Raw genomic sequence first — 12,132 nt, 5'->3', positions numbered from 1 at the left:
TAATTCTCACTTCCCCCAATTCCAATACATGAGAAGTTGTCCTTTTACTTTCTCGTCATTCATTTTGAACCCAGTCTTCATGTTTATGTAACAACTTCACTTGTCATTTCCATACTTTAGATTACACTGCACAATTGAACTGGATATGACTTATGTAGATCTGTTTGTTTTGGCGTGCTGTCTTGACACAGCACAGTCAATGATGGACATGACCACAAGCTTTAACAACAGCACTGTCAGGTGAGACAATTTAATTCTTTATTCAGACACAGTGAAGTGAGAGACAGGAAAGCGGACAGAGAGCAGGAGAAAGACACACAGCAGATGGTCAAGCCTGGTAGTCGTACCAAGGACATACTGTGTAGATAGTACTATCTAGGCCCTACTGTACAATACATTAAATAACCATAAGATATATTAAAATAGATATAATAATAAATAATACTCCTTATAATAATAATAGTAATAATATATCCTTTCAGATCTTTAACATATTTTTTCTTTGTTTTAAACAGTACTGAAATCAACATACAGTAATACATTACAGATCTCACTGCTGTATTTTACATTTTGTAGCAGTGTGCAGATTTATTTTCTTTCTGAAAGTAGGCTTTTAAAATATATTCCAGGTTGACAACTACATCCACCACCATCCCTGCTCTCAATGAGAATTCATCACACATTTACACATATGGGTAAGAGAATGATTAACAAGACTTGAAATGATACGTAAAAGAATGATGATATAGGTTTGTGTATTATATGATCAATATGACTATTTTTAGGCTTGAGACTCAAGTCGATAGCTCTAAAAATGCACCCAATCCCTACTCATATCTTAATTTTTTTCTCAGCTCATCTACCAGTGAAGTGTATACATATGAGGACTACGATGAAGGAGACTCTGGGTTGTGTGTATATGGACATCATGGGTCCTACTTTCTCCCATGGCTCTATTCTCTCTTCTTCATCGTGGGTCTTCTAGGGAATGTGCTTGTCCTCTGGGTCATCATCTTTGGGGTGAAGCTCCGTAGCATGAGTGATGTCTGCCTCCTCAACCTGGCCTTTGCTGACCTTCTCCTAGTATGCTCCCTTCCATTCCTAGCTCACCAAGAATGGGACCAGTGGCTGTTTGGGGATGCTATGTGCAAGGTGGTCCTCGGTGCTTACTACATTGGCTTTTACTGTGGGATCTTTTTCATCATCCTGATGAGCATTGACCGGTACCTGGCTATAGTGCACGTGTTTCATGCACTGAAAATACGAACACGTACCTTTGGAATAATTGCAGCTGCTGTTACATGGGTTGCTGGATTTCTCGCCTCTTTTCCAGATCTAGTTTTTCTTCAGGTACAGAAGGCCCCAAGGTCCAGTAATGAAAACATTTTATTCTGTGCTCCAGAATACACTGCATCCACTGTGAATGTTATCACACGTAACAGGCATTTCTGGATTATCTTTGGACTTTTCAAAATGAACATTCTTGGCTTACTGATTCCGATGACCATCATGGTTTTCTGCTACACCCAGATCATTTGGAAGCTCCTACACAGCCAATCATCCAATAAACACTCCATCAAATTGATTATCGTAGTTGTAGCTGTGTTTCTCTGCTGCTGGATTCCCTATAATGTTGCTTCCTTCTTCAAAGCTTTGGAGTTAATTGTAGGTACAGACTGTGACAGCAGCAAGGCAATCAGATTGGCTTTTGAAGTCACCCAGGCCCTTGCTTACTCTCACAGCTGTCTCAACCCCATCCTGTATGTTTTTGTTGGGGAGAAATTCAGGAGCAACCTCCGGAGTTTGATGAACAGGGGTCCATTTAGGCAGCTTATGCGTCAGGACAGAATCACAGTGTCTGCTTATTCACAAACCACCGATGGGGAGGAACGGTCAGCCGCTAGGAAAGGTCAGACGCTTTATGAAGTGACATTATAAGGGTTGAGTTCTTAGTAGGGTTGAGAAGTCAATCATATACTGTTGGTACAGTATGTCAGTGTGGTTTGAGTGGATATCCCAGTATGTTCTAGCAGAGATAACAGAGCTGTCATGAAACCGATTTGTGGCTGATCCTGGATAAATTAAGCCTGGATATGTTATCCTGCTCCGGACCAGACTAACAGCCAAGCTTTATTAATCCAATGCCTTGTTTTTCAAGTTATAATTACCTTGCATTCAAATAAAATAAAAATAAATACAATAAGATATAATCGATTACATTTTATTTCTGAAATAGTGTGAGACCATGAATCATAATTGATTCACAATGACTCATGTGGTATGTCATCGTCACTCTGTTATAAAGGATGAGGTCGCACCTCTCCCTTGGGGCATCTTACTGGTAATAGTTCATATTGTTTTTAAATGTTTGATAGCCATTACAAAAAAAAAGTCTGACATGTTGCAAGGGTGTTTTCAATCAAAGCGATAAGAGTAATATAAAAGCCTGTGTAGGTGTGATTATTTTATAGCTTCACGATGCCTGCCTGTTTTTCATGTGAGGCTTGCGTCCCCGCAGTAAAAAAACAGTAACATCAGATAATAGATAAAAAGTAAAAAATAAAATTAATAATATAGGTTGCTTTTAGCAGCATGTGTCAAATAAAGTCAGAAGAATTAAGACCTGTCCATACTCTCTCTGACAACGTTCTTCTGCAATACCACAAAAATGTGGAATGCCCTACCGAAGGTCTTAAAGGAGTGTGGATCACTAGCATCCTTTAAAATCGCCCTGAAAAACCACTTACAGGCAGCAACCGTTCGCAACTGGTAAAACAAACATAGCCCAGCCCTACCCTCCCCTGCCCCTTATTTCTATATACTTACTGTTTGTATAGACTTACTGTTGTTTTTTTGTTCTTTCTTTTTTTTTTACCGACTATATCTACTGCATAGTACTGTGTTCTACTCGTCTGTCATTCAATGTTATATGAGATACTTAAATGGTTTCCTGTGGAAATAAGCTTAGTCTTTTCTAGGATCTCCTTTTAGTAGACCTTGTACCAGTGAACTGTACCGTCATGAAACTGTACCTTTCCTATGCAAACTCCAAATAAAGTCTTCATCAAAACTGAACTTTTCGTTGGAAAAGTCCTGTTCAACTACAAAATGACGTCACTCGCAACTTCTGAAAAGCATTACCCAGAATTAGAGTTCGGAAAGCTACACGTCGGAAAGTTGGAACTTTCCGACGAAAAGTTTGGTGGTCGGAGATAGTATGGACAGCTCTTAACACTCCTCTAATCACTGCAGAATGCAGAGATTGCCGACTCTAAATCATTACAACATTACTTGGGATTGAGAATCCCAAGTTATGTCCCCAGAATCAGCCAACTTGTGGTGTGCAAATGTAACGGAGGTGATGCGAACCTCCCCACCCGGGCCTCCCACGTGAAAGTCCAATATTACTCCAAAAGGATATCTCTATGGAACGAGGGAGATACTAGACTTTTGAGGCTTCAGGCTGGGGCTGAGACTCTCTCCGCCACACAAACACTTTCTGTTTCTAATCAAGGATGACGTCATGATGTATTTTAGGGATTCCCCTATAACAGCTGTGCTGACAGTGTCTCACTCCCCCCAATTCCAATATATGAGAAGTTGTTCTTTTACTTTCTCGTCATTCATTTTGAACCCAGTCTTCATGTTTATGTAACAACTTCACTTGTGATTTCTATACTTTAGATTACACGGCACAATTGAACTGGATATGACTTATGTAGATCTGTTTGTTTTGGCCTAGTGTCTTGACACAGCACAGTCAATGATGGACATGACCACAAGCTTTAACAACATCACTGTCAGGTGAGACTTTTCACTATTTTATTTTTTAATTTTATTAGTGGCCAAGCCACGGAGTGACAGAGGTGGAGGCCACTTATTGAGATTGTACCTTTTCTTATTATTATTATTCTTCCGCCACCTTTTCTCTCCTGGCTTGACAGTGCAGTCGCTTTTTACGAAACTCTGCAATATGGTAGAGGACTATGCCAAACACGAAAACACGAAGCCCGCAACAATTGAGCAAAGTGCAAACTTTGAACAGCTATAGCTCATGCTCTGTTTGACCTACAGCCATGAAACTACACATATGGGTAAGAAAATGATTAACAAGACTTGAAATGATAAAATAATGATTATATAGGTTTGTGTAGGCTATTATATTATTAATATGACAATTTTTAGACTTGAGACTCAAGTCGATAGCTCTAAAATTGCACCAAATCCCTACTCATATCCTGATTTCTTTCTCAGCTCATCTACCAGTGAAGTGTATACATATGAGGACTACAATGAAGGAGACTCTGGGTTGTGTGTATATGGACATCATGGGTCCTACTTTCTTCCAGTGCTCTATTCTCTCTTCTTCATCGTGGGTCTTCTAGGGAATGTGCTTGTCCTCTGGGTCATCTTTGGGGTGAAGCTCCGTTGCATGAGTGACGTGTGCCTCCTCAACCTGGCCTTTGCTGACCTTCTCCTAGTATGCTCCCTTCCATTCCTAGCCCACCAAAAAAGGGACCAGTGGCCGTTTGGGGATGCTATGTGCAAGGTGGTCCTCGGTGCTTACTACATTGGCTTTTACTGTGGAATCTTTTTCATCATCCTGATGAGCATGGACCGATACCTGGCTATAGTGCACGTGTTTCATGCTCTGAAAATACGAACACGCACCTTTGGAATAATTGCAGCTGCTGTTACATGGGCTGCTGGATTTCTTGCCTCTTTTCCAGATCTAGTTTTTCTTCAGGTACAGGAGGCCCCAAGGTCCAGTAATGACACCATTTTATTCTGTGCTCCATCATACACTGCATCCACTGTGTATGATACTACACACAACAGGCATTTCTGGATTATCTTTGGACTTTTCAAAATGAACATTCTTGGCTTACTGATTCCGAAGACCATCATGGTTTTCTGCTACACCCAGATCATTTGGACGCTCCTACACAGCCAATCATCCAATAAACACTCCATCAAATTGATTATCGTAGTTGTAGCTGTGTTTCTCTGCTGCTGGATTCCCTATAATGTTGCTTCCTTCTTCAAAGCTTTGGAGTTACTTCATATCTATATACCAGTAGGTACAGAATGTGACAGCAGCAAGGCAATCAGATTGGCTTTTGAAGTCACCCAGGCCCTTGCTTACTCTCACAGCTGTCTTAACCCCATCCTCTATGTTTTTGTAGGGGAGAAATTCAGGAGCAACCTCCTGAGTTTGATGAACAGGGGTCCATTTAGGCAGCTTATGAAGACCCCCATGCATCTGGACAGAATCACAGTGTCAGCTTATTCACGAACCCCCAAAGGGGAGGAAAGGTCAGCCGCTAGGAAAGGCCAGACGCTTTATGAAGTGACAGTATAAGGGTTGAGTTGTTGCGACCGTAGGTCGCATTTACAATCAAAACCTGCACAAAGTGTGAGTGAGTCCGTCAGTCCGTCAGTCTGTCTGTCACACCTCACACGTCACACTTTTTCCCTGCTTATATCTCCGCAACCGTTGCCCCGATCCATGCCAAATTTTGCACACACGTTCCTTGGCTGCCAAACTACAACCTCCAAGGACCCCCGGAGCTCCAGGGACCCCCAGGTCCCTGGGGGACCCCCAGATGTAAAAAATGACCAAATGCGCAAACATGACCAAATGACCACCCCAACGGGGCTGCTCACGGGGAATTCCCGGGGACCACCGACTCCTGGTGCTCCAGAACGGATGCAAAAGTGGTGGCGCCCCCAGTGGAGGACCCCCTACACTGCAGCTCACATAAAATGCCGTAACTCCGGCTAGGAGCGACCGGGACAGCCGGGGCCGGTACCTATTCGTCCGCCTTGCCGGCGCGGAGACCCCACCCCTCATTTCTCACATGGCCCTCTTCTAGCGCCACCATGAGGCCGATTCTTGCAAAACACATTTTTGGACACTGCTCCTACAATTTTCGCCCTAAAATCACGCAAATCGGTACACAGTATGTCTACACTCATCCCATCAACATGAATCTGGCCCATATAGCGCCACCTCCAGGCCGATTTTTAAAAACACATTTTTGGACACTGCTCCTACAGATTTTGCCCTAAAATCACGAAAATCACTACACAGTATGTCTACACTCATGTCATCAACATGGATCAGGAAGATTTTGGCAAAACACATTTTTGCCCTATTTGTGGAGATAAGTGACCTACGGTCGCTTATCTCCCGATTAGGGAGCCTTACTGGTTAGTAGGGTTGAGAAGTCAATCATATAATGTTGGTTAGTGTCAGTGTGGTTTGAGTGGCTATCCCAGTATGTTTTAGCAGTGGTTCTCAACCTTTTTACATCAAGTACCACCTCAGAAAATATCTGTCTCTCTATGTACCACGATAATAATCAAATTATTTGCTTAGGAATGTAACAAAAACATCACCATGAATCCAAAGCTTCATGTGGTGTGTAACCAAAATACTTTTTTTTTCTTCTTCTTTTTTTGTGAACTACTCCTTTAACTCCTGCAGTTTTCACACAATGCCGCAGACACTGAGACAGACACTGAGACAGACATTGAGACAGACATTGAGACATACATTGAGAGCCTTTTTCAACCACGTGCTTGGTCAGAACTACCTGTAGTTTAATACTAGTAAGACGCCTCAGGGCGACATGCGACCTCACCCTAAAGGGTGAGGTCGCGCCAATCCTTGGCCATCTGGCCAGTGATGTATATCGGACCAGTTACCCATATATGGAGACCTCTGGTACCCATATATGGAGATCCATGTACTGTATATGGTACATCCCTTTTATGCCCATACATGGAGATCACTGTCTGAACCAGCAACACAGATATGGCATTCCCATATGAAGTTAGATGGGCTTAATATTGATGACATCAGGGATGTCCATGTACAGTATGGGAATAAAAGGGATTTTGTTAGAATGGTTCCCATGACATCACAACATACAATCCCTTTCATGCCCATATGGATATCCCTATCTGAACCAGCCACACTGATGTGGTCCATGTCTTGGCCATCTGGCCAGTGATGTATGACATGAGGGATCTTCATATGAGCATAAAAGGGATTCTGTGGAATACCCATATATGGACTTTTACATAGGTGATGTCACCTGTGATATCACCTGTGATATCACAGTGATGTGTCAGGGGAACCACAGTGTCAGGAGTGACCTTCAGAGATACATGGATACGTGGACAAGATGTGCCGGATGTGTCATCACATGACATCTGAGCATGATGTCAGAGCAGCAAACCCATAGACCGTAAAAATGTTTACACACACACACACAAACAGACAGACAGCACAAGGAGACAAGCTGTGACATTTCTCGTGGTAAGCAATAACCATTTCACTACCAACATTTTTTTTCTTCTTTTTTGGGAGACTCCTCTGTGTACCACCAGAGGGGGGGCTCAAGTACCACCAGTGGTACATGTACCACAGGTTGAGAACCACTGTTCTATAGTTTTCTTTTGCAAATAAAGGGGATTGTTTGAAACACATTTCTAACATGAATATATAACCATAATTATAACCTATAAGATCAAACACGAGTTAAAGAAATGTTATTTGAAACCCATATTTCCCTGACCAAGACCACCTGTGGGTCCCGGGACTAGTCTGTACATTAACAACATCACTGCCCATATAATATGTTAGGTGATATATCTTCGGCCCTGCTAAAGTAAATCTTGCAGGTGCGGGAGGTTTTAACTTTGTTCGGGTGGGAGCAGGCGGTCAAAAACACCTGAGCTCCTCTAGCCTGATAAATCAGTCCGCACATCACCACCCCCTGTTGGTGGGTGGTGTGTATTGTGGACTGAACCCGGAGATATTTTATTTTATTTCAAGCTCGCCTAAAGAGCGGGCGCATTGAATGGGCCAATCAGGGCTGTAGACTTGAGGCACGTGGTAGGCTGGTCCGGTCCCAGCCCCCTCCCTTCGGAGCTGTTCTGCCCACGTGATAGTCCGTAGTGGACTCTGATTGGTGCTCTTCTGCCCACGTGAGCCGCTAGTGGACTCTGATTGGTCCGTGAAAACTGTCATGGCGGAGTCAGACTCGACTCGAATTATTTTAATAAACTATACAATAGTGCCGTTTCATTACGTTTTAATACCATTTTGCACTAACGTAAACATGCAGTCATATAATATGTTATGAGAAATAACGTATTTTTGCAATGTCACGCCACGTCGCCGTTGGCGACACACAGGGCTGTGTGTGTGTATGTGTGTGTGTGTGACGTCAATAGGCTTTACCCCGCCCCCGCTGAAGTAGAATCTCCGTCCCCAGGCTCAGACTCAATCCCAAAACGAAGTGTGTGATAGAGTCTGACGCTTGCAGTCAGGCTAGAGCTCCTCCACCTCAGTTCACCTCTGCACATTCCTTCTCCATCTACACTTCACACACAGCGTCTCCAACTGTACACTGACAGTCAGTGTGAGCTTGTAGATATGCTATTATTTTTTTTTAAGGATTGAAATAAATGTTTAATTAGCATAAAACATAAATCTGGAATACGGAGCAGGATGTGTTGTTGCTGTCTTCCCCGGACCCCCTTTTATTCATTCGCTAACAAGTTAGTGCAGTCTGTCACCTCACGTTCATTCTCATTCGCTTCAAGCTAATTCTCATACGTCCTCTGTGCATAGCGGTTTATTTAAGTAGTCCTCTGTTCCTCTGTTCAGCCTAGGTGTTTAGCTGTTACTACTGGTTGTGCAGCTGTAAAGGTTAAAAATACCTCCACCTCCCCCGCCTCCTCCCCGTGGAATGTAGAACATTAATATCTATTGTTTATGGATTGCACTGTGTTCAGTGGATTGATTATGACATGTGATATATCTTAATAATGCAACTGAAGGTTCAATGTTACGTGCATGTAATATCTGTATATCATGCTTTGCTCTGGGGGGTATGTGATATCAGATTAAAGGCTCTTTTCCACCGGCAGCGATAACGATGACGATAACGATTTAAAAAAGTGGGTTTTCAATTGAAGTGGATCGGCAGCATCCACCCAACACCGATAAAGACAACGATAGCCGACAACTACATCGTTAGGATCAACAACGATGTGGTTAAGATCACAGTGATATGGAACTGGGTATCTGACAAACAGCTCGAGGTGCGCTCTGAGCGAGTGGCTGTTAATTAGCGCCTCTTCACATTGATGCCCGATAACTTTATCGGACATCAATGTGAAGGCATAATTATCGCTGTGATATTTTATGGCTATCGTCATCGTTATCGCTGCCGGTGGAAAAGGGCCTTAAGTTTCATGTTCGAGCAGATAATCTGTTATATCACAGCAGAGCTACACCGCCAAACTAAAATGAAATATCATTGCATAAATGGTAAATATCGTTGCAATAAATGTATGTTTCATCTAAAATGGTGTGGTTAATCCTGAGCTGAAATATATAAAAGAAAATATTTTCAGATGGGAATTAGGGACAAATACATAATAATTGGGGATCAATGACATGAAAATATTTGACAACCACTGGTTAAATAAAAAAAAAAGCCCAAAAAGCAACAGCACTTTAAAGCCCAACTACCAATATTTAAAAGCAACGTTACAGAAAAACAAGCCTAAAGACGCTTTTGACGAAATTGTTGGGGATGATGACGCAAGAAAGAAGATATTATTTGTTGGTGGACACAGGTTGGGCATAAATGCCAAAATATGGCTTTGGAGTGAATGCTGCTGGCTCATGAGGTTGGACTCTCTCTGAGTGTACCCTGCCCAATCTATGTTGTAACTGTGTTGAGGTTGATGACATTAAGATTTCATGGAAACAGAAGTGAAAGGATTGTTACAGAGATGTATAATTTCCAAGAAGTGTTTTTTTTTAAGGCCAGCCCACACCAATGCAACTCCTTACAACTGCTAGCGCCAACTAGTCTAGCCTTAAGAGGAACTGTTTGTTCCAAAACAAGGGGTACAGTAGTTACCATTTAAAAATGTAAATGTCATCTTCAACAGGATGTGGACCTTTGCACAATATATTGTGCAAAAGGTATTAGCTTGGTTGTGGTGCTAAATGAAGATGTGAAACTTATGCCCACGCCCAGTGTTATATTGGCCGGTAAAAAATAGATGGAACTCCCATGATGATAAAGCATGAGGCAAAAACAATCTATTTCACCATCAGATAGTTTTTATTTCCTTGCTGCGCAGCCTAAACACACACATTTTTGGAGTTTTGGTAACCTTTAAGGTTCAAGGTTCTGGACCATTCTCGTCTTTGACAGATTGTTCATGTGCCTGATTGTTTGTGGAAAGAAGCGTTTTTGCAGTCTGTTGCTAGTAGCTTTGAGTTTTCCATGTGGCAACATCTTGAACAGTAACTGTAAATCATGTACCCAAATAAAACCTTTTTTGGATGCATATTTGTGTGCTGTTTTATGTTTGACTATGAAAAAAGTAGGCCTGAGTCATTTTACAAAAGGAGAAATACCGTAGCTCATTCTCCAGAGTCAATGTCATTCATATGGTGTGTTCCAATTCAATGGTGTGTTTTCAATTTTGCACTTCAGTGTGCTGTAAATGCTTGGTAGTGTGCAGCAAATGCTTAGTTGTGTGTACTCAATGAATGGTATGTGTCATTTGAAAATATGGCTGTGTGTACCAAATGAAAACACCATTTTGTGAGCACAGTTACTGTAAGTGATTTGATGGCTAAGAGTCATCTTGGGAAGGGAGTGTCAGGTTTAGCATGTACCAAATGAAAACACGAGTTCCATTTTGTGAACACAGTTAAGTGATTTGATGGCAAAGTGTCCTCTTAGGAAGGGAGTGTGAGGTTTAGCATTTTGTGTGTGAGGTTTTCAGTTTTGTGTGTGCAGTTTTGAGAAAGCCGTTGTTGTAGTGAAAAACGTGTGTTAACAATCGTGAAAAACTGTAAATATGCATCACAGGGAAGAACATACAGTAGTATAATATTGCGTGTGCAACATGTGTATTTGAGGTTCCAGGTCTGCTCCCGACATCAGTGCGTTGCTCGTACTAAATACATTCATTCAGCAACTGAAGAGCTTTGTATTTTACTTCTTTCAACAGGACTGGTCATGGAATTATTCACTTTGGTTTTATAGAGCAGCATCCATTGTGTTCTCCTTTTGAGCCTGCTTTTTAGGAGGGCAACTTGCCCCAGCCCACTTTTGAGAGCAGGTTGATGGTATGGACTCCTCCTCTGGACCAGTGGTTCTCAACCTGTGGGTCGGGACCCCCAGGCGGGTCCCCAAAGTATTTTGGGGGGTCCCCAGATGATTAACTCAATGTGCAACATTGTTTTCTCACTCAACAGTAAACAAACCAACATAAAGTTTAAGTGTAGAGTGTATCTGCACATTTCTAGAGTGACAATTTAAGGAGTTTTTAATATCTCAGGAGGCAGAAATTGTGAAAACAGCCGAGCATGTAGATCTGCTATTTTCACAATAGAACCGTGTTATACAAAATGTAATGCCTCAACTCTTAGTGCTCGTCAGGGTGGGGGGTCCCCAGTTAAAATATGATTATTTGGGGGGGTCGTGGCCTGAAAAGGTTGAGAACCACTGCTCTGGACAACTCCTATGCCAAGCAGGGGGGACAATGTTTAGGGCTCTTCACATCCAGAGCTTCTACTGTTTCCTCAACTCTCTGTTACTACCAGACAGGAAACGTTGTGGTTTCTCACATCCTCTTTGCTTTGAGTATAGGCACGCATCTTTTTTCACTTTGAGTAGCAAAAAAATAAATATATATATATATTTAAACCTCAAGGCATTGGTCTGGCTTTAGATCCGGTATAGCTAGCAAAAACATTCAGCCTAACTCACTGTTTCCCAAACAGTGGGTTGGGACCCATCGTTTGGTCGGGTTAGGGTTAGGGCAACTTTTTATGGGTCGCAAGTAAATATCTCCTTTTTCCGTTTCCTACATAAAAATATAATAATAATAATAATAATAATCACCATCATCATCATTATATATCTATAAATATTAATTTACTGAATGTCTGTCCGCATGCTGAAATCACTGATATTAAACAGTGTCGCCACCATGGTAACAGCCGCATGCTGAAACAATGCCCAAATAATGTCTGCCTGACATGATGAAACAAGTGACCAAATTTGGAGATGACTGACTGGC

General features: G+C 42.0%; 2 protein-coding genes across 2 annotated transcripts; both read left to right on the top strand.

Moving 5' to 3' along the window:
• Positions 1 to 202: 202 nt before the first annotated feature.
• On the top strand, positions 203 to 1,986 carry LOC308301115 (C-C chemokine receptor type 3-like; the record flags this gene model as incomplete). Its single annotated transcript, XM_080745011.1, has 2 exons — positions 203 to 240; positions 855 to 1,986. The coding sequence occupies 2 exons, from the start codon at positions 203 to 205 to the stop codon at positions 1,936 to 1,938; spliced, it is 1,122 nt and encodes a 373-aa protein (XP_080601137.1). The 3' UTR covers positions 1,939 to 1,986.
• A 1,780-nt stretch (positions 1,987 to 3,766) lies between these two features.
• On the top strand, positions 3,767 to 5,362 carry LOC308301114 (C-C chemokine receptor type 8-like; the record flags this gene model as incomplete). The annotated part of the gene is made up of 2 exons (XM_080745010.1): positions 3,767 to 3,804; positions 4,255 to 5,362. 2 exons carry the CDS (start codon positions 3,767 to 3,769, stop codon positions 5,360 to 5,362), a joined length of 1,146 nt encoding a protein of 381 aa, XP_080601136.1.
• Positions 5,363 to 12,132: the final 6,770 nt, after the last annotated feature.

Source organism: Nannobrachium achirus, assembly GCF_963921795.1.
Source record: "Nannobrachium achirus genome assembly, chromosome: 16".
Lineage (NCBI taxonomy): Eukaryota > Metazoa > Chordata > Actinopteri > Myctophiformes > Myctophidae > Nannobrachium > Nannobrachium achirus.
Note: the sequence above shows the minus strand (reverse complement) of the source record. Positions and strands in the feature narration are given on the sequence as shown.